We start from the raw sequence: 23,783 nt of genomic DNA on the forward strand, positions 1-23,783 counted from the left end.
TGGGCATAATTTGGGTCAGCACCAGCATCTGAAAATGCATACCAAGTTCCTCTAAGCAAGTTGTCAATTTTTTGCTTAAGAGAGAGCACTGGTACTGCTAGCTTTTTTGTCGGTACCTTTGGTGCGGCTCTACACTCTGGCGATGAGGACGACGATGACAAGGCACTCGCCGATATCTGATCGCTTTCTGGGCTTTTTCGAGAAAAGCAGAACTTGGCTCACTGCTACTATGACCTGAGGTCCAGATGGGGTAGGGGAAGGCTTCTTATCCAGCTTACCCACACAAGGTTGCAACACTGGAGTTATTTCTGCCAGTGTTGCCTTGGACAGCGCCGAAGTTGGTAGCAGTGTCATCTCCCCTTCCATTGCAACACCGAAGAGAAGCTTTTGTTGGATCAGCCAGTTCCTTTTAATATCCTTTTTTGAAGAGAAGAACAGCGGGAACAAGACTCCAGGCGATGCTCAGGCCCCAAGCACTGGAGACAACAGTGATGCAGGTCAGTTACTGATATGGGCCGAGCACAGCGACCGCACTTTTTAAAACCCATCTGCAGGCAGGACATCGATGGAAAAACAGCTCCGGCAAGATCAAAATCGGAGGCCAAGGTAGTAGAACAGGCCCTGCCGAGCCAAACCCGCGAGAGGGAAAAAACGAAAATCTTTACTTTTTTTTTTTATACACAAAGAAAAAAACAAAGAAATGACTGAAAAGTCAAGAAGCTGTGAGAGCGGGAAGGCAGCAAAAGAAAAAATTTTCAACGGCGGTTGAAATGAGACTGCTTAGCTCTCCGGAAACGAAGAAACTGAGGGACCACACGCCTACTTTAGGCGGGAAGGCACTCGCGGGCTATCATGAACTTTCTAAAGACTTAAAGTGGCGAAGTCACCCATCAGTGAGAATATGTTGCCTGCGTGTCCTGGGATAAATAGAGCTACTGACCTTTATGTGAAGAAAATAAACAAAAACAAGAGAAAACCAATATGGTTCTCCAAACTAGTGGAGGAAAAAAAATAATGGCAAAAGAATTGGAATTTGTGAAGTATAAAAAAAAACTCAAGGAGTACAGAAAGAAATATCGGATGAAACTGAAAGAAGTGAAGAGATACGACTGGCAAAAGCACAAACGAAAGAGCAAATTGCTATAAATACAAGAAAGGGAGACAAAAATTTTTTCAGGTATAAAGGAAGAAGACAAGAAATGGAATTACGAGACTGAAAGAAGGAATGAACCGCTATGTGGAGAGTGATGAGGAAAAAGCAAATGTGGTAAACATATACTTCTGTTCGTTGTTCACAGAAGAAAAACATGAAGGACAGCAATTGGTCAGCATAGTTATACCCGAGAATGGAATGGAAGAAAGTGTTTATGAACAACTTGAAAAATTGAAGGTGGACAATGTTATGGGACAGGACATGATCCATACCAGAATATTGAGGGAGCTCTGAAAGGTTCTAGCAGGTCCTCTTAAAGATTTGTTCAATAAATCTTTAGAGATAGGAGATTTTCCGTAAGACTGGAGAAGAGCAGATGTGGTCCCTCTTCACAAAAGTGGTTGCAGCGATGAAGCAGGAAACTACTGTACAGGTCAGAAAGCCTCACTTCAGATATTGGAAAAATAATGGAAACATTGCTGAAGGAAAGGATAGTGAAATTCTTAGAATCTAATGGATTACAAGATTCGAGGCAACATGGGTTTACTAAAGGTAAATTGTGTCAAACAAATCTGATTGAATCCTTTGACTGCATGACCAGAGAACTGAAACAAGGCTGTGTGCTAGTAATTTACTTAGATTTCATCAAAGCCATTGGCACAGTTCCTCATAGGAGGCTCTTAAACAAACTCTGTGGGCTGAACTTAGGGCCCAAAGTGGTGAATTGGATTAGAAACTGGTTGACGGACAGATGCCAGAGGGTAGTGGTAAATGGAATTCACTCAGAGGAGGGTCAGGTAAGTAGTGGAGTGCCTCAAGGATTGGTGCTGGGACCAATTCTGTTCAATATGTTTATGAGTGACATTGCTGAAGGGTTAGATGGTAAGGTTAGCCTTTTTGCAGATACCACCAAGATTTGTAACAGACTTAGGAGCAATGTTAGGAAATTCTTCTTCACGGATAGGGTGGTAGATGCCTAGAATGCCCTGCCAAGGGAAGTGGTGGAGAAGAAAACTGTGATGGAATTCAAAAAAGCATGGGATAAAAATAGAAGATCTCTAATTAGAAAACAAAGTATATAAATTAAAAAACTAAGGCCAGTACGGTCTGTGTCCCATATATGGTGATTCGGTGTAGGATGGGCATCAATGTTAACTCCACTAATATGGAATATGAGGATGTTACTGGCCAGACTTTTTGGTAGATATCCTGTAAACAGAATGGTTAGATAGGCTTGAGTAAGCTTGAACAGCAACTTCAGCATTTAGAACCTAGGACAATACCAGACTTTACAGTTTACGGACCAGAAATATCAAAGAAGAGACATGTTATTTTTTTAATGGGTATAACTTATGGGCAGACTGGATGGACTGTTCGGGTCTTTATCTACTGTCATTTACTATGTTACTATGTAAAACAAGGAGTTCTGAGGCAGAAAAAATAGTTTTTTTTAAATAGATTGATAAAAATCCAAGATGGCTGTTGCCAGTAAAATCAAGTCAGCCTGTGGCAGCTTTTCTGAAAAACAAAAAGAACATTGAAAAAGGTGTTTTGGAGGTGGAAGAACCTAACTCTAAAAATCTAAGATGGTTATTGCCAGTAAAATCAAGTCAGAAAAACAGCCTGTGGCAGCTTTTCTGAAAAACAAAAAGAACATTGAAAAAGGTGTTTTGGAGGTAGAAGAACCTAACTAACTCCAGAAACCCTCAGATTTAACTTTTTCATGGAACTGCACCCTTTCATCAGCAGAGTAAGCCCAAGAACGGAACCTCCAAGCACTGAAGCTATGCAGGAAAAAGAACTGACCATCAAAAATACCTGATAATAATAAAGAGTAGAGCAGATCAGTACACATCATCTCAGTTCTTTTGCTGAAGGAAAGACTAAAGAGGGAGCCATTTTCCACTGATGAAGGAGAGGAGCTGAAAGAAATGAGTGACATCCCTCTACAAGGTTTGCGACTATAGGAGGATAACAGCGACAGTACAGAATCCTATGTTTTTGCAACAGATGCGACTATCCCACACTCAGGACAGCTGTACTTCGTGTACACCCATCAAGCTTTTAGTCAAAATATTTTTATTTGGCTTACAAGAAAACAGCATACAACAAGTCTCAAACAGAACACCACAATACATCAACTTATGACCCCAAACTCCCATAACAGCCCTCCCTTCCCCCTCCCAACTCCATTGAAGGAATCATAACATAACTGAGACACCTTGACTCTTATGGTGTCAGTCAAAAAAAGAAGAAGAAAAAAAAAAAGAATCCAATACCCCATCCCTGCAACCCACCCCCCTCCATTCATCTATAGTCACTGTCCAAGGTCATACAGCTAGGTAGAAAACAGATCCAGTCAAGTTATCAGCTATGCAATCAGCTCAATGAACAGTACAGGCAAGCCTTTACCCAGCCAAGAGCATCCCCCAGCCCTAGATACAACTGAAACTCATTCTCATCAGAGAGAATTCTTGACCACCAAGGACAGTTTAACAGCCCTTGGAAGAAGACTAAAAGTTGACAAGAGGCCCAATGAATCCCACCCCCCACTCTTTACCTCATCCCCATCTCACCAATCCAAGCAACTATAGCCAGTGGTTATTAACAGGAAAACTTCTCCTCACCCTTCACCCCTTAAAAGCACCAACCTCTACGAAATTGCACAACCCCTTCAGAAAGCTGAAGAGAATTTAGCACTGCACTGCATGCCCTAGGAGACAATCCTTGAATATATGGTTCCCAGATAATCTTGTTTGTTTATATGTATAGGATGTAGTTCTGAGCTCTAACTTCTAACAGCAGAAGTGCATGAAAAGTCGCCCTCAAATGCCAATAAGACGGCGTTGAATCAGAAACCCACGATTATAATTATAAATTTCTGCCCCACTATTATGGCCCTCCGAAGCAGACCCCTACGCCCACTATATGTCCCTCCCCATTGTAGAAATAAAACTGCTTGGTAGGATAATGGCAAAATAATACAAAGAAGGTTACCCAGATAAACAAAAGTTGCCCACCAGAAATCTTGAATAAGGGGACACAACCAAAATGCATGTCCAATTGTATTTCTTCCCTGCTTACATTTAAGGCAAATATCTGTACTACTTAGCCCACAGTGAAAAGCTTGAACCTGGGATAAATATGCCCGGGAGGCCACCTGAAAGGCACTGTCTCGGTAATAGGCACTGGAGGTCATAGTGACTAGAAGACCAAACCACTCATCAAGTTTTTAAGCCTCTGCTACCCCATGCTCATCATGCCACTTGGCAAGTCCCCCCTCCCTCCTACCACTCAAGACAACAGCATTTATGCCTATCAGTTTCTCAGAGTTCCTACAGCCCCCACCAGACTTTACAAATCAAAATACATTGTGTACCTGATAAGGGTAATTATACCAGCATTCTCGTGTGTCCCAAAACCAGGGAGTCTGGAGAGGAAAGAAATACATAAACTCACTTCATTTGTTAACAAATCACAGCTGTGCCTTTTCTGCTCTATCCCACTGCACCAGGATAGTTAGCTTTTCCTTTGCTCTTATACACCTCTACAAAAAATTCTTTATCACTTAGTATCTGTTGGTAAAGTGTATAATGTGTACATACTTTCACAATAACAGCAAAACAAAACACAATAAACCTCTGTAGACACAACTATCCATAGACAAGCATAACACCTCAGTTTACTAAAGTGTATCTCAAACAGTGTGCCACGGCACAGTGGTGTGCCACGAGAGATTCCAGAATTTTACTTTATTTTTTAAAATTCCCTTCATAAGTATACACTAAAATAGATGATATGTTGGAGATTGGAAGTTGTCTTGTCCGGGTTTCGATGCCATCTCTAGCAGCGGGCGATGCATCCCAGATGTCTCTACCAATTACATTAGAGGAGATTCAGGAGGCAATCATGGCCCTTCTGGTGGGGTCTTCTGCAGGGCTCGATAGCTATACTAATACTTTTTATAAGCATTTTCAGGGTATAGTACCTCCTATTCTGGTACGAGTCTTTAATGCGTTAAGTGATGAGATGATATTGCCAGAGTCATGGCGGTTAGCAGTGGTAACTTTGCTGCTTAAACCAGATGAGAGTAGCATTGATTGCGGATCTTATAGGCCAATCTCACTGTTGAATTCTGATTATAAAATTTTCACAAAAGTTTTGGCCCAAAGACTGCAGCAAGTTTTGCCCACATTGTTACATGTAGTTCAGGCGGGCTTTATATGCAAATGTCAAGCTTTTGATGTTAAAAACTGCCTTGCATTTGATATGGCATGCACAACACCACAAGATTTCTGCATTGGTTTTCTCATTGGATGCAGAGAAGGCTTTCGATAGAGTGCACTAGGATTCTTAGGGATATTTGGAGCTTTGAGATTGGGCACCAAATTTCTGCCTCTTAATGGCCACGTTTTTGGTCTTGGAGAATAAAAACTACAAGGTCAGCATCTATGAGGCAGACCTGGTTCTTTTTGTTGCATAGAGCTTTTTGGACCCCAGTTCGTTTACAGAAGTTGGATAGCTCTAGGTCCAATAGATGCTGGCATTGTGGTTTAGAAGCTGGGACATTAGACCATTTAATTTTTTTCTGTCCCTATATAAATGCCTTTTGGAAGTTAATTTGGTCCCAAATTAATTCATTGTTATAAAATCATGTTTCCCTTTGTATGATACTATATTATTTGGTACATCTATGAGATTCAAAAGCCCAATTTCTGCAAATAATAATAAACTTTTATTAATATTGACAGGGGTTGCCATTCAACAGATTACTGGAAATTGGAAAGATTATACTAAACTTAATTATACCTTTTGGTAGAATTCAGTATCTCATATTTACAAAATGGAGAGGGTGCTTGCCATGCAACAAGGAAATTATCATAAGTTTAAAAAGATTTGGGGGCCATTGATTACTTATTCTAATGATCAGACATCTTAAACACCTTGGTATTAGATAAGGTATAGGGAGGGTGGGGTTGGGAAAGATAATAATTTCTAATTGTTTTATCTAATATAATAAAATGCTAGGGCGGCATGCACACTCTAAAATTGTGTTCCCTGATCTGTCGCGGACATAAGAGTGCACATGCGCGCATACTATGTCACTACATCCTCCCTGCTCTCCACCTCGCCGCTTTAGTAACGGCCCCACACTCGCGACTCGCCTTCGTTCAGCAGCCGCCAAAGAAGAGCAGCGGCCTTCCTTTCCTGCCTCTCCCATGGTGCGGCTCAGCGCTCGCGCAACCCCGGCTTCCCCACCATCCCCGACCTCTGCACTGAGTGTGCATGCGCGCTAACGCAAAGGTGGTGCGCAGCGGAGCCATGAAACGATAGCCACCATCGGGGGATCATAACCAGTAGCATAGTAAGGGGGTGGACCGCCCCAGGAACCATGTTAGGAAGTTAGCCGTAGTGTAGGAGCAGCGGACCGCTGCTCCAGTGCAAAAATTGAAACTTTTTTTTACTGCCACATCGTGACCCTGCCCCGCCCCAGGAGAGGGACCTGTCTCGCTCGCTACGGCATAAGCGAAACCGCCGAGGCTGAGCATTTTTAGTGGACTTTTTAGTGCGCAGCGGCTTTAAACTTTAAAATAAACTTTTACCGGTACTGTTGCGAGTTCTCCCAGAGCCTGGCCCGCACCAAGACGCGCTCCTACACTACGGCTAACAGGCGAAAAGAAAATAAAGAAAACGTTGGCCCCCGCCAAAGAAGCGGAAGGTGGAGGAGTCTGCTGTCTGCCTGGAGCCAGGATACGAGATGTCACCACCAGTCTGGATAGACTACTCATGCCCCGAGACCACTTTCCTATGCTTCTTGTCCACATAGGAACCAACGACACTGCCAGGAACACACCGGAGACCATCACCAGAGACTTTGGAGCACTGAGTGAGAGGCTGAAGCAGACAGGAGCGCAGGTGGTTTTCTCATCGATCCTCCCAGTTAGAGGAAAGGGAAGAGCCAGAGATGAACGTATCCTGTGGACGAACGAGTGGCTACAGGGATGGTGCCGGGATATGAACTTCGGATTCCTAAACCATGGGGAAGCGCTACAAGGACTTCAGGGACCAGACGGACTCCATCTGACCAGTAGGGGTAAGAACGTCTTCTTACCCCTAGCCCGCCTGCTTCACAGGGCTTTAAACTAGGTAAGTCGGGGGAGGGTACCCATTCACATATTAGTGCAGAAAGGAATTATCCTGATGAGGTGAGTCAAAACTCCGCTTCCATGTCCAAGGTAAGTACCCACATTGCAAACAGTTCTTTGGGAGTCACACCGACTCGGGTAGGATACGCCTCACAGGGACTTAGCAAACACAAGATATGGAGGGCCATGTATGTCAATGCACACAGTTTAGGTAACAAAATTCTAGAATTGGAGGCTGAAATAAGGAATGCCGACCTAGATGTGGTGGCAATATCTGAAACTTGGTTCACGGACTCACATGGGTGGGATATGGCTATACCGGGCTACAATCTACTTCGTCAGGACAGAGAGGGCAGGTTAGGAGGGGGGGTAGCTCTATACATTAAAGAGGACATCAAAACCACCAGGATCACAGATGTCAAGTACACCGGGGAGTCCCTCTGGGTAAACCTGGCAAGAGGCAGAGAAAAATGCCTGTATCTAGGTGTGGTTTACAGACCCCCAAGTCAACTGGAAGACATGGACGCAGAATTAATTGAAGACATAGAGAATATCACTCTACGAGGAGAAGCTGTACTGCTAGGGGACTTCAATATGCCTGATGCAGACTGGAACTCATTTTCAGCGACAACCAGCGGTAGCAGGAGGCTCTTAACCTCCATAAAGGGAGCACGTCTCAAACAAATGGTAACGGAGCCCACTAGGGCCCAGGCGATCCTCGACCTGGTACTCACCAACGGGGAAAGCGTTTCAGAGGTCTCAGTAGGAGATACGCTAGCCTCCAGCGACCACAATATAGTATGGTTCAACCTTAGGAAAGGCTTCCCTAGATCAAACACGAAAACAAAGGTACTCAATTTCCGGGGCACAGACTTCGCACGCATGGGAGATTTCGTCCATCAGACGCTGCAGGACCAAGCGGAGACCGATGATGTAGAAGCTAAGTGGTTAACACTGAAATCAACCATACATGAAGCAACTAGCCGCTTCATAAAATCAGTAAATAAAATCAGTAAACGACAAAGAAACAATAAACCCCAATGGTTCACCGCGGAGATCTCGCACCTCATTAAGGATAAGAAAAAAGCGTTTCTCTCTTACAAGCGCAAGGAGAAAAGAGAGGCAAAAGTAGAATATAGGACCAGGTCTACAGCGGTCAAAATGGCAGTTAGGGAGGCAAAACTTTGAGTGGAAGAAATTCTGGCAAAAAACATTAAAAAGGGGGACAAATCCTTCTTCAGGTATATTAGTGACAGAAAAAGGAACACAGGCGGGATAGTACACCTTAGAAGACCGGACGGAAGTTACGTGGAAGCAGATTCCGATAAAGCCGAACTACTGAATGAATACTTCTGCTCAGTCTTCACCTGTGAGGCACTGGGACATGGTCCCCAGTTGAAGGCAACACAAAGCACAGAAGACCCGTTTCAGAATTTTGAGTTCACACCAGGTGAAGTTTACAGTGAACTGGCAAGACTCAAGGTGAACAAAGCCATGGGACCAGACAATTTGCACCCAAGAATGCTCAGAGAATTGAGAGATGTTCTGGCGAAACCGTTGGCTGAGCTATTCAATCTCTCCCTAAGTAAGGGGAAAGTTCCCCTGGACTGGAAATTAGCTAATGTCGTTCCTCTGCATAAAAAGGGTTGCAGGGCAGAGGCTGCGAATTATAGACCGGTGAGTCTCACATCAATAGTGTGCAAACTCATGGAAACACTAATTAAAAGCAAATTGGACACGATCTTGAATGAAGGGAATCTTCGGGATCCCAGTCAGCATGGATTCACCAAGGGTAGGTCCTGCCAATCCAATCTCATCAGCTTCTTTGACTGGGTAACAAGAAAGTTGGACTTGGGAGAGTCTTTGGACGTCGTGTACCTGGACTTCAGGAAAGCTTTTGACAGTGTCCCACACTGCAGGCTGCTAAGCAAGATGGGGTTAGGAGAGACACTAACTGCATGGGTCAATGATTGGCTGAGTGGCAGACTTCAGAGGGTGGTGGTTAATGGTACCCTCTCTAAAACATCGGAGATGACCAGTGGAGTGCCGCAGGGCTCGGTCCTGGGTTCACTCCTTTTCAACATATTCATAGGGGATCTGACTCAAGGGCTTCAAGGTAAAATAACACTATTCGCCGATGACGCCAAACTATGTAATATAGTAAGTGAATGCAGTTTACAGAATTATATGGCGCAGGACCTGCTTACATTGGAAAGTTGGTCCTCAACCTGGCAGCTAGGCTTCAATGCTAAGAAATGTAAGGTCATGCACCTCGGAAGCGGAAATCCATGCAGGACGTACTTCTTGAACGGAGAAACTTTAACTAGGACTTCAGCAGAACGAGATTTAGGAGTAATCATCAGTGCAGACATGAAAATTGCCAATCAAGTGGAGAAGGCTTCATCTAAGGCAAGGCAGATATTGGGCTGTATCAATAGAAGTTTCGTCAGCCGAAAGCCTGAAGTCATAATGCCGTTGTACAGGGCCATGGTGAGACCTCATCTGGAGTACTGTGTGCAATTCTGGAGGCCACATTACAGTAAATATGTGCGCAGAATTGAATCGGTTCAACGGACGGCCACCAGGATGATCTCAGGGCTCAAGGGTCTCTCGTACGAAGAGAGACTGAACAAATTGCAGCTCTACACTCTTGAGGAACGTAGGAAGAGGGGAGACATGATCGAAACATTTAAGTACCTCACGGGACGTGTCGAAGTGGAAGATGATATTTTTTCTCAAGGGACCCTCGGCCACAAGAGGGCACCCGCTCAAACTCAGGGGCGGAAAATTTCATGGCGACACCAGAAAGTATTTCTTCACAGAGAGAGTGGTTGATCATTGGAACAAGCTTCCAGTGCAGTGAAGCTGAAGATACAGAAATGGTAGCCGAGCTGAGAAGGGAATGCAAGAACCCAAACACCATAGTTATGGGAGATTTCAACTATCCTGGGATAGACTGGTGTCTCGGAAACTCAAAATGTGCAAGGGAAACGGAGTTCCTGGAAGCAGTACAGGACTGCTTCATGGAACAACTAGTCGAGGCACCAACGAGAGGATCAGCGACTCTGGATCTGATCCTCAATGGGCTGAAAGGCCCCGCGAAGGATGTGGAGATCATAGGACCACTAGGAACCAGTGACCACAACATGATTCAGTTCAAAGTGCAAGTAGGACTACCTATGGGAAAGAGAACCAAGGCAACAACATTTAACTTCAAGAAAGGGAACTATGATGCCATGAGACAAATGGTGAGAAAAAAGCTCAGAAACAGCTCCAAGGAAACGCGGACTGTGGAGCAAGCCTGGTCCCTATTCAAGGACACAGTAAACAAGGCACAAAACCTATATATACCAAGATTTAGGAAAGGTTCCAAGAAAAATCAGACAAAGGACCCTGCATGGATAACCAGTGAAGTAAAGAAAGTGATAGGAGACAAGAAAAAATCATTTCGGAAGTGGAAAAAGGACAAAACTGAAGGAAACTGGAGAGAGCACAGGAAGCAACAAAAAGAATGTCACCGAGTAGTCAGGAAAGCCAAGAAAGAGTATGAGGAGAGACTAGCCAAGGAAGCAAAAAATTTCAAACCATTTTTCCGATATGTGAAAGGGAAACAGCCAGCGAGGGAGGAGGTGGGGCCCCTGGACGAGGGTGACCGGAAGGGAGTGGTGAAAGAGGAAAAAGAGGTGGCTGGTAGGCTAAACAAGTTCTTCTCGTCGGTCTTTACAATAGAGGACACATCCAGTGTGCCAGAACCGGAAAAAATCTTCAGGGGAGATCAGGAGGGGAAACTATCATGCATGGAGGTAAGCCTCGAAGACGTTCTCAGGCAGATAGATAGATTAAGAACGGACAAAGCTCCGGGCCCAGACGGGATCCACCCGAGAATACTAAAAGAGCTTAGAGACGAAACAGCAGAATTACTGCAGCATATTTGCAACCTGTCCTTGAGAACAGGGGTAATCCCGGAGGACTGGAGGATAGCGAATGTTACACCGATCTTCAAAAAAGGATCGAGAGGCGACCCGGGAAACTACAGACCGGTGAGTTTAACCTCTGTTCCGGGGAAGATGGTCGAATCAATGATCAGGGAAGGTATCAACGAGCATATAGAAAAAAATAATCTGATGAGATCGAGTCAGCATGGTTTCTGTAAAGGCCGATCATGCCAGACAAATCTACTGCATTTCTTTGAGGGGATAAGTAAGCAATTGGACCAAGGTGACCCAGTAGACATTATATATCTGGATTTCCAAAAAGCCTTTGACAAGGTGCCCCATGAACGCTTACTGAAGAAGCTGTGGAGTCACGGGGTGGAAGGAAACGTGTACAGATGGATCAAAAATTGGCTGGCGGACAGGAAACAGAGGGTAGGAGTAAAGGGGCACTACTCTGACTGGATAGGGGTCACAAGTGGTGTTCCGCAGGGGTCAGTGCTGGGACCGTTGCTGTTCAATATATTTATTAATGATCTAGAAACGGGGACAAAGTGCGAAGTTATCAAATTCGCGGATGACACAAAACTCTCCAGCAGGGCCGGAACTGTTGAAGAATGCAAAGAACTGCAGAGCGACCTGAACAAACTGAGTGAGTGGGCAAAAAAATGGCAGATGAGCTTCAATGTGGAGAAATGTAAGGTCTTGCACATAGGGAAGGGGAACTACATGTACAGCTATACGATGGGAGGGAGGGTACTCGGGGAAGGAAGCCAAGAAAAAGATCTGGGGGTATTGGTGGATAACACAATGAAGCAGGCGGCGCAATGTGCAGCGGCCTCAAAAAAAGCGAACAGAATGCTGGGCATTATCAAAAAAGGTATCACTACCAGAACAAAAGAAGTTATCCTGCCACTGTATCGAGCAATGGTGCGCCCACATCTGGAATACTGCGTCCAATACTGGTCACCATACCTCAAGAAGGACATGGCAATACTCGAGAGGGTCCAGAGGAGGGCAACGAGGATGATAAAGGGTATGGAGAACCTTTCATATGCCGAACGGTTAGACAGGCTGGGGCTCTTTACCCTGGAGAAGCGGAGACTGAGAGGGGACATGATAGAAACTTATAAAATCATGAAAGGCATAGAGAAGGTGGAGAGGGACAGATTCTTTAGACTAGCAGGGACAACTAAAACAAGAGGTCATTCAGAAAAACTGAGAGGAGACAGATTCATAACGAATGCAAGGAAGTTCTTCTTCACTCAGAGGGTGGTGGACACCTGGAACGCGCTTCCCGGAGAGGTGATAGGACAGAGTACAATTCTGGGGTTCAAAAAGGGACTGGATGACTTCCTGGAAGCGAAAGGGATAACAGGGTACAGATAGAGATTTACCTTACAGGACATTGAGTGAACAGGGTATGGGTATTTTAAGTTAGGTAGGGAACACTTTCAGGTCATGGACCTGGGGGGCCGCCGCGGGAGCGGACTGCCGGGCACGATGGACCCCTGGTCTGACCCGGCAGAGGCAACGCTTATGTTCTTATGTTCTTATGTAGGTGATCGAGGCAGACAGCATGCCAGACTTTAAGAATAAATGGGATACCCATGTGGGATCCCTACGAGGGTCAAGATAAGGAAATTGGGTCATTAGGGTATAGACAGGGGGGTGGGTAAGCAGAGTGGGCAGACTTGATGGGCTGTAGCCCTTTTCTGCCGTCATCTTCTATGTTTCTATGTTTCCATGAGATGCGTGAGGAGCCGGAGAGCTGTATGTAAGTGTGTGTGTGTGTGCGTGTGTATAGCCGAGGAGGAAGTGCAGCAGGAGCAAGGAGGTGGGGAGAGTGGATTTCCCATACTTGGATGTCAGGCATCAAGAGGATTGGAGGGAGAGAGAGAAAGGGGGCTGCTTTATGAGGAGGGGTGTGCTAAAAAAAAAAAAAAAAAAAAAAAGGCCAAGGAGAGAAAGAAATATGGACACACACATTTATTCTAGCACCTGTTAATGTAACGGGCTTAAATACTAGTTATTAATAAATGGGTGGGTGGGAAAGGATTCTTTTATATTTATATATTTTAAGGATTATAAGTAAGATTGTCAAGTGATTTGTTAAAAATTTTTCTGATTGATTATTATACACTTGTTGTAAGATTTGAAAATGAATAAAGATTTAAAAAAAAAAAAAAGAGTGCACTAGGATTTCCTGTTTGAGCTCTTGCTCAAACTAGGATTTGATGAAAAATGTATCTCTTGGATCCACCTATTGTATATGGCTCCTCTGTCCCGATTTAAGATCAATGGGTTCTTAACAGATCCGGTTGAATTGTGTGGAGGAATTCAGCAGGGATGTCCCCTGTTGCTGTTTGCTATAGCAATGGAACTGTTAGCTTGTCTAATTAGGCAACAGGGAGATATACGAGGTCTGGAGGTGCATGATTGATCTTATAAGATTTTACTGTTTGCTGATGATGTCCTTCTGTTTCTCCGAGATCCGGAGGTATCTCTACAGAATTTGATATAGGCTTTGGAGGCCTATGACCACATATCGGGCTTTCAGGTCAATATGGAAAAACCCAAAGTTCTTAATCTCAACCTGCCGGCCCCGCAGATCCAGCAACTTCAGTCACACTTTGCCTTTCATTGGGCAAGCAAATCCATAAAGTATTTGGGCATTCAGTTAACATCAAGCCCCAAAACATTGTATGTGGCTAACTACCCTGCAACACTGTTTATTTCAGGAATTGGATAGATGGGAAAGTATAACGATAGGATGGCTGGGTCATATAGCAGCTATAAAAATGGTGGTACTACCAAAGCTCTTATTTTTTATGGCCCTGCTGATTGCGATCCCAGCGGTGTTCTTTCACAGTTTGAATCAAAATATTTTTGCTTATATATGAAAGCGCAATCCCACAAGGGTATGGATAGCCCTATTGTTTCAGACTAAATGGAAGGGAGGGATTGGAGTCTCCAATTTTCTTCTTTATCACCATACGTTATTACAATAAGTGGCTGCTTGGATTGGGTATGAGGATCGCCCCTGGATGCATTTGGAGCAGGCTTTCCTAACTGTGGAGATTACCTTGGGCCCCTGTACATATATTGTATTCTTATCCGACTGAGTAATCCCTTTTTAAGAGTGATCCTTACAACCTGGTACAAATTGCACAGATGTTCCTGGAGCGTAGATATTTTGTGCTGACTCCTATCAGTCTCTTGGATGGATTTACCCTGGGGGAGAGGATCCGATTTGGTTTCAATGGGTAAGAGCGGGATTATGCACTGTTGGGCAAGTATGGCGGGAGGGGGGAAATAAGTTTTGTTTGCTCATTTACAAGAAGAATATGTGTTATTGCACTCTGATGTGTTACCTTATGTGCAACTGAGGCTTTTTTATTTAAATAAGAAAGCTTACTGGGATTTGGTATTGGGAGAAACCAGGTTGGAAATAGCATTGCAGAAGGGCTTAAGCCGAGGATGTATTTCTCACTTATATAGAGCATTATTGCGCAGGGAGGCAACAGAGGATAAGCATAGAAAAAAATGGGTGCTGGAGGTGGGGGAGGGCAATGGAAAATTCGGAATGGGGTAAGTGTTATCGGTGTCTATTCTCTGCCTCTTTCATTGAAAATGGTTTCAAAATGTATTAAAGCTGGTATATGACACCAGAGAGACTAACTTGTCTTGGTGCCCAGTATGACGACAGTGTTGGAGAGGATGTGGGCAATTGGGGGGATTTTCAGCAAATTTGGTGGGCCTAAGGTGAAGGATTATTGGAATATGGAAGGATAGTTAATTGTCCAAATTACAGGGAAACATTATCCTGTTATAAGAGAGTGTTTGCTTAATGCGCCTCTACCTGGGTATACACTTCAGGAGCACCAGCTTGCCCTCTTTGTGGTTACGTTAGCTAGGGTGGCTTTAGCCAGGTTTTGGCGTACAGCTAAATTTCCAGAGCAGGGGTTTCTGCTCAAGCAGTTGGATTATGTCCATCTTATGTGAAAATTGATGGCGATGCGTCAGATGCACATGGGGCCCTACCAGAAAGTATGGAATAGCTACCGTGTTTCCCCGAAAATAAGAGATAGTGTCTTATTAATTTTGGGCCCAAAAAACACACTAGGTCTGAAAAGGAAGCGATGTCACTGAGAAAGATGGCAGCCTAATACCGAGGCTCGGTCTTTAGCTGTCTGTTTTCCTGCAATATTAAGAAACCAAAAAATGGAATTGTCCAGATCAGAATGATGTGCACTAAAAAAGTGTCCTCCAACTCATCTGATAATGTAAAGATCATTCAAACGACTCTATGACTCATTATCAGATGAGTTGGAGGACACTTTAGTGCACATCATTCTGATCTGGACAGTTCCTTTTTTGGTTTCTTTGTATTTGTGTCTGTGGTTTTGTTTTCCCCTGGTTTGTTCTCTTCCTGCAATATTAAGCATCTTTAGCGCAGTTGAGCCCCTCAGAGGAGTGGGAAGTGGAGTGCTTAGCGTTGGTATATGGCGTCCAAGAAGAATCAGGATTCTGCTAAGCCTCGGCAGTGCAAGGGAGATCAATCAGCACTCCTCCAGACACGTGGTGGAGAGCTGCTGGCGGGAGCGCCTTTTCCTCCGGCGCGGGAACTAATGGAGAGTGAAGGGGTGCCAGTGTTGGAGGAGGCAAAAGGACCATCGGACTTGCTCACCTGCTCAGATATGCGAGTGTGGATTGAGGAGATCAAAACGGAAATCTCCAGGGTTGCCTCACAGGTTACAGCAGCCATCCAAGAATTAAAACAGGATCTGACTGACATGAGTGCTGAGATTGATACTGTGGAGGCCAGAATGGATACTTGTGAGGACACAGTAACAGGAGCCCAGCGAGGGGTGGAAAATGTGCGGGCAGAACTTGCAGATATACTCAATAAAATGGAAGTTATTGAGAATCGAGCCCGGAGGAATAATTTCCGCATTAGAGGGCTTCCTGAAACAAGTAAGTATGGTGACACTTTGAATGCTTGTTGGGTCCTACAGTGCAAAAGGGAACTCTCTCGAAGATCTATCAATGTTTAGTGGCTAAGAGGGGGCAGCTTTGCCATATAGGGTGGCCTGGAAGGATGATTTGGGGCATGCAATATCTGCGGCTGAGTGGGCTGTTACATGGGGGATTGTTAGGTCTTTGGGTATGGCCACCACTATTGTGGAAAATGGCTTTAAAGTCTTGCTGCGCTAGTACGGTATTATACCCCAGTTAGTTTTGCACAGCGGGGCTGGGGGAATGGCCTGTGTTGGAGGGGATGTGGGGAGCTGGGGACCTATTTTCATATGTGGTGGTTGTGCCCTATTCTCAGGAGCTACTGGACTAAGATATTTGCTTTATTGTCTTTAATTTTGGGAAAAGAGGTGGTCTCTCAGCCTGCTTTGGCCTTTCTTCATCACTTTCCTTTAACTTTTGCGGAGGAAGAGATTGTATTTTGTAAACTCTGGATTACAGCGGCTAGACTGGTGCTAGCCTCTTCTTGGAGGCTTCCCCAGGCTCCTGACTTTACTAGAGTGATAGCCAAGATGGATGACTGGTATGTTCTGTATCGGCTTACTGCTCATAAATATCACCGCTTGGGGTGGTTTGCCTGATTATGAATCAGCAGAGGTTCAGCTTCACGACAAAGGCAGGGGGAGGGGCGGGGGGAAGCACTGCTGCCGGCGAATCCAGGGAATAGGGCTTATTTTTGGGGTAGGGCTTATATTAAGACTTATCTTGAAAATCATGCTAGGGCTTATTTTCGGGGAAACACAGTACATGGCTTGGCGGGCGTCTTCACTCTACTATGGGTCAGAGTAATTATAAGAGATGAGGGTTACATGGCATGAGCCAGGTGGGTTAGTAGGAGGGGAGGGGGTTAGGAGTGGATTTTGTTGGGTCTATGGGGGGGGTGAGAGTTTTGGTGGGTAATGGGGTTGCTGTTTGCAAACTGTGTGTTTCGAATGGTTTTTGGAGCCTTCCATAGGCTAGGAGATTGTTATTAGTATTTAGGCTGGTTAATCTGATGGGTTCTGTGATTTTTAGATGTATTGGATTTTTGTTTACTGGTGCTTTGTGCTACTTTGTGTCTTGTAATCAAAAAATTTACAATAAATATGTCTTGGGGAAAAAAAAAAAGACAGATATGTACATCACATATGCAAGAGTGTCAATGTTATGTGCGTCTATGTGCGTAAGGATACAACTGCCTAGACAAGCATCATTTTTTAACATGATTGGTCCTTGAAAACTAATGGCAAGTTCATTTTATTTTTTTATGCAGTATTTATCCTAACGAGCAACAAAGCAATCAAGGCCTTGTTACCTTTTGGATCTTCTTATCTTTGTGAACTTGGATTTTCAGCTCTGACAAATTAAATCGATACAAAGAGAATGACTGCAGATGGTGGATATGAAATGCATGTTTGCCTGTCGATTATCAAGCTATATTTTGAGTTAATTTGCACTCAAAAACAAGCACATCCATCGCATTAACAATTCTATCTACAGTACTTTAGTCTCACAACTGTTACAATAAATCACACATAGCTTAAATAATTTTAAATATATAACTCTCAAATTTAATTTTTTGTTGGTTTTATAATTTTATAACATCAATTATAATGTGCCACGAAAAACATTTGCTCTGTTTAATGTGCTGGAGCTTAAAAAGTTTGAGCGACAATGGTTTACTGTAAACCATCTAGAAACTTTATATTTGCACGTAATTTTATAAAATTAAAGGTTCTTTTCCCCCCATCATTGTAGGTACAAGAAAAGAAACTCCCCACAGTCAGAATAATATAGTACACCTGCTGTCCCAGTAAATTCACTAGTATTGACTACTTGGGCCCAGTGAAGAGAAGTGCTTTCTAATTTCTGTTCAAATTGTTAATAAGTAAAGGCAAATGAGTAAAGTATGCTAAAGGCCTCACTCACACTGTTGAGACTAAAGTATTTCATCAATTACAGCAGAATTGTTCATACTTACCGACCAGAGGAAGCGCATTCCATAAGAAAACATAGACCCATAAAATATAAACCTCCACCTGGAAAGAACAGAAAAAAGGCTCTAGCAACTCCAGTATCCCTGAACAAAATATGACACAGACTGGCTTTGATAAAGAGAGAAGCCAACCAGAAACCAAACCTCTGGGAATAAAGTGAAGTTATTTACCTGTAGCAGATGTTTTCAGAGAACAGCAGGCCACATATTCTCACAGCTGAGTGACATCATCATGTGGCACACCAATCTTAACATGTGCCAAGCTGGCAGCTTCGGACTTGTGAGGCTAAAATCACTGTCTGCCCTCACTTGAGGCAGGTAAGCCCAAGCCTGCAATGAGTAGTATGTAAAGGTTCCAAAGAAAAAACAAAACAGTAAGGGGTCAAGGGGCATCCCTGCCTAGCATTAACTAACTAACCAGCATTAAAATATGCAGAAGCACAATACTGTGAATGCACAGGAGTCTTTTTGCCTGATGCATGAGATCAGGTTCCTCAGTCCAATAACATAGCTGACAGAATGCAACTCTAAGGGGAAGGGATGTGAGAATATTCAGCCTGCTGTCCTCAGACAACACCTGCTAAAGATCACTTTGTTTTCTCCAAGGACAAGAAGGCCTTCTATTCTCACAGCTGAGAATCCCTAGCAACCAAGTTCACTAAGAACAAGGCTAGGCTAATAGATACTTGAAATGTTGAAGCCTGTGTATAGCAATCAACCTGAAAAGTAAAATGTAATAATATGGAGATACAGTCTGAACAGAACAAAATATGGGCCTGGAAAGGAGGGGATGGAGCTAGATTCTAGACGCTGAACAAATTTATTTATTTATATTTTTATCCCATTTTCCCAGAAGCTCAGAACGGGTTACAATTTAACATTCACAATCAATTTAAGAACAGAATAGTCATGACAACAATTAGGTTACATTTAGACAATTACAGAATTATTCAAGAGTCCAGCCTAGTCATAGCAAAGAGTAATTGAGGAAGCTGTTCAGTTGAGGCCCTATTCTGTAGGACTGACTGACCCAGCTATCATATCAGGAATTCTGCTTAAGGCAGTGTGACATGAATGTGTGGCCCGATGACCTTTGCAAATCTCCTATGGAGGCTGATCAAGTGGACTAGATCACCATGGCTCCGACATTATTAGCCTTGACATCACCCCGAAGAGAAAGTTCAGCCTGGGTTTAAGTAAAAGGAGATGTAGTATGCTAGCCAACTGGAGATTGTGCATGTAGCAATGGCTACTCCCAACCGATTTGGGTCAAAAGAAATCAAATGCTGAGTGGACTGTCTATGGAGTATAGTCTACTCCAGATAGAAGGTAAAGCTCACTTGCAGTTTAAAGTATGCTGCATGCTTTCACAGAATGAGTGTGTGGTTTTCAGAAAAATGTTGGGTTATCTATGGACTGGTAAAAATGGAACTCCAACACTACTTTAGGAAGGCATTGAGTCTAGTCTTACTTGTGTATGTTATGGTTCACAGGAACTCGTCCACCCTTGTCTTGAATCCCTGGAGGGTGCTTTCCCCTATAACAGCCTCTGGAAGAGCGTATCAGATTTCTACCACTCTGGGTGAAGAAGAACTTCCTTACGATTGTAGGAATCTATCCCTTTTTAACTTTAGAGAGTGTCCTCTCGTTCTCTCCATCTTGGAGGGTGAACAATCTCTCTTTCTCTAAGTCTATTTCCTTCATTATTTTGAATGTTTCGATCATGTCTCCTCTCAGTCTCCTCTTTTCAAGGGAGAATAGGCCCAGTTTCTCTAGCCTCTCACTGTATGGCAACACTTCCAGTCCCTTAACCATTTTAGTAGCTCTTCTCTGGACCCTTTTGAGTAGTCCTATGCCCTTTTTCATATACGGTGACCAGTGTTGGATGCAGTTTTCCAGGTGGGGATGCACCATGGCCCAGTACAGCGGCATGATAACCTTCTCTGATCTGTTTGTGATCCCCTTCTTAATCATTCCTAGCATTCTGTTCGCCTTTTTCACCGCCGTGCATTGCAGACGGCTTCATTGACTTGTCTACAAGTACTCCCAAGTCTCTTTCCTGGGTGGTCTCTCCGAGTACTGCACCATCCTGTATTCATGTATAAGATTTTTTGTTATCGACATACAATCACCTTGCACTTATCCATGTTGAACCCAATTTGCCATTTCGCAGCCCATTCCTCGTGTATTTATGTCTCGTAGGTCTTCACAATCCTTGTGTGTCCTCACTACTCTGAATAACTTTGTATCGTCTGCAAATTTAATCACCTTGCACGTCGTACAAATTTTCAAGTCGTTTATAAATATGTTGAAGAGCACAGGTCCGAGCACTGAACCCTGCGGCACTCTACTCGTGATGCTTTTACTCGTGATGCTTTTCCAGTCTGAGTATTGTCCATTTACCCCCATTCTCCGTTTCCTATCCGCCAACCAATTTTTAATCCACATGAGTATATCATCCTTGATTCCATGGCTCGCAACTTTTCAAAGTAGCCATTCATGCGGGACCTTGTCGAACGCCTTCTGAAAATCCAGATAAACATTGTCGACCAGGTCACCCTTGTATATTTACTCTCTTGTCATGATAAGTAACTGTGCTTTATCCCAGAACAAGCAGGCAACATATTCTCACATATGGGTGACCTCCAAGCTAACCAGATTGGGATGGTGGGAGTGTTGGCAATTCAGAAGAATAAATTTTGTAATACTGCCTGGCCAAAGTGGCCATCCCGTCTGGAGAAAGAATCCAGACAATAATAATAATAATAAAACTTCATTTTTTCTATAACGACACAATCTTGCAACTTCTAGACTGTTTACAGTGAAGAGAGCTGGACAATCAGCGAATTCCAAGAGTACAAATAGGGAAGATGTCACTGAACAGTCAGTGATTAGAGTACAATTAGTGAGAACACAATATCAACATGTTACAGTGAAGCGGGCTGGACAATCAGCGAATTCCAGAATACAGTTGGCGAAGATGTCACTGAACAGTCAGTGGAAACAGAATACAATTAGTCAGAATACACAGCACCGACATATTGTTAACAAGTTTTAGAAGGGGTATCTGACTAAGAGATAAATCTATCTAACAGAGCTGTCTTAATTTCTTTCCGAAATGCGCTGTAGGTCGACCCGGCTCTGCTGATGTAATTGCCCAGCCAGGTCTGCTGTTTGCTAGCTTGAAACTTAAAGGTTCTGTCCAGAAAGGACCTGTATTTGAGAAGTGAATGTATGAACCGAGGACCAAGTGGCAGCTTTGCAGATTTCCTCAATAGGAGTAGATCTAAGGAAAGCTAAAGATGCTGCCATGGCCTTAACTTTATGGGCTGCGACTCGACCCTCTAGATGCAATCCAGCCTGAGCATAGCAGAAAGAGATGCAAGCAGCCAACCAGTTGGAGATAGTTCTCTTGGCAACTGAATGTCCCAACTTGTTTGGATCGAAGGAGACAAAAAGTTGAGAAGATCTTTGAGGCTTAGTCCTTTGTAGTAGAAAGCTAAAGCACGCTTGCAGTCCAAAGTATGAAGAGCTGTTTCTCCTGGATGAGAATCAGGCTTTGGAACTACAATGGATTGATTGAGATGAAATTCTGAAACAACTTTTGGTAAGAATTTAGGATGAGTACGGAGGACCACCTTGTTGTGATGTAATATTTTGAAAGGTGGGTCCGCTACTAAAGCTTGTAGCTCACTGACTCTGCGAGCAGACGTAAGAGCAATGAAAAAGACCACTTTCCAAGTGAGATATTTCAGATGAGCCGAAGACATTGGTTCAAATGGAGGCTTTATCAACTTAGCAAAAACAATATTAAGATTCCCAAACCACTGGAGGTGGTTTGACATTTTAAAATCCTTTCATGAATCTGGAAGCCACAGGATGAGCAGATAAAAGGACCCTCGGCCACAAGAGAGCATCCGCTGAAAATCAGGGGTGGGAAATTTCATGGCGACACCAGGAAGTATTTCTTCACCGAAAGGGTGGTTGATCATTGGAATGAACTTCCACTTCAGGTGATTAAGGCCAGCAGTGTGCCAGATTTTAAAAGTAAATGGGATACGCATGTGGGATCTCTAGGGGGGGTAGAATCAAGGAGGGTGGGTCATTAGAGTGAGCAGACTAGATGGACTATGGCCCTTTTCTGCCGTCATTTTCTATGTTTCTATAAAGGTTTCCCTTCAAACGGCTGATGGAAAGCCGAAATTGCATTGAAATGGACTCTGATGGATGTTGATTTGAGGCCTGATTGAGAAACGAAACAGGTAATCCAGAACTGAAGACAAGGAAGTAGGCTGAGGCCCCTTGTGATGAAGAGCGCACCAAGCAGAAAACCTAGTCCATTTCTGGTTGTAACATTGTCTAGTGGTAGGCTTCCTGGAAGCCTCTAGAATGTCCTTGACAGATTGAGAAAACTGTAGATTGGCAGTTATGTTGAAAGGTACCAAGCTGTCAGGTGCAGAGATGAACTAGAGAACCCTGACTCTGTGTAAGCAGAGATGTAAAAACTAGTAGAAGTAGTGGCTCCCTGCTGCAGAGTTGAAGTAGAAGGGAGAACCAAGGTTGTCTGGGCCACCGAGGAGCTATGAGAATCATGGAGGCATGTTCATATTTGAGTTTGACGAGTGTCTTGAGAATTACAGGGAATGGAGAAAATGCATACAGGAATTTGCTCGTCCATTCCAAAAGAAAAGCATCTGCCTCGAGGTGGTGAGGAGAGTAGATCCTGGAGCAAAACTAAGGCAGCTTGCTGTTGTGGGGAGATGCAAAGAGATCTATTTGAGGAGTTCCCCATATGTGATGGAGAGGCGATGAATTGAGCGTCCATTTGTGATATTATAGAAGACGACTCAATTTGTCCGCCAAAAAATTTTTCTCTCCTTAAATGTAGCCTGCTTTCAGAAATACATTGTGAAGAATTGCCCAATTCCAAACCTTTTGAGCTTCCTGGCAAAGAGGGAGGGATCCTGTTCCTCTCTGCTCGTTGACATAGTACATGGCTACTTGGTTGTCTGTACGAATGAGGACTACTTGATCATCGAGGAATCTGTCGTGAGGACCTTCTGATGAGGGGGCGTTTTGAAACAATAAACCTCTGGAGAGATTGGAAGAGAGCATACACCAGTGGAGAAACTGTCTCAATGAAGGAGTCACTATAATGTGCTGAGAGAGTGGATTGGAAACCTGTGCCCAATGAGATGCTAGGGTCCACTGAGGAATTCTGAGGTAAAGTCTGGCAAAAGGAGTCACGTGAACTGTAGACATCATGTGACCTAGGAGAACCATCATGTGTCTTGCTGAGAGCGAAGTGAGGGATGACACTGAGGCAAAGGTGAATGAGAGTATCCTGACATAGTTGAGGAAGGAGTGCTCTGAGTTGCAGTGTCCAGTATAGCTCCAATGAACTATGGGTTTTGAGAGGGCTGTAGCTGAGATTTTGGAAAGTTTATTTCAAACCCCAAATGTTGGAGGAACCAAATAATCTGTTGGGTCGTTACAATAACCCTCGAGATGTTGAATCTGATGAGCCAGTCGTCCAAGTA

The 23,783-nt window shown here is 43.8% G+C and overlaps 1 protein-coding gene across 5 annotated transcripts in view; it reads right to left on the bottom strand.

Annotated features, from left to right (window-relative positions):
* Positions 1-23,783, bottom strand: part of CERS5 (ceramide synthase 5) — a 245,043-nt gene that overhangs the window by 159,725 nt on the left and 61,535 nt on the right. For all 5 annotated transcript variants that reach the window (XM_033939155.1, XM_033939150.1, XM_033939151.1 and 2 more), the window contains exons 4-5: positions 18,229-18,286; positions 4,533-4,583 (exon numbers count right to left, since the gene is read on the bottom strand). In XM_033939155.1, the coding sequence (XP_033795046.1) occupies positions 4,533-4,583; positions 18,229-18,286 (109 nt within the window). The remainder of the gene's footprint in view (positions 1-4,532; positions 4,584-18,228; positions 18,287-23,783) is intronic.

Source organism: Geotrypetes seraphini, chromosome 3, assembly GCF_902459505.1.
Source record: "Geotrypetes seraphini chromosome 3, aGeoSer1.1, whole genome shotgun sequence".
NCBI classification, from domain to species: domain Eukaryota; kingdom Metazoa; phylum Chordata; class Amphibia; order Gymnophiona; family Dermophiidae; genus Geotrypetes; species Geotrypetes seraphini.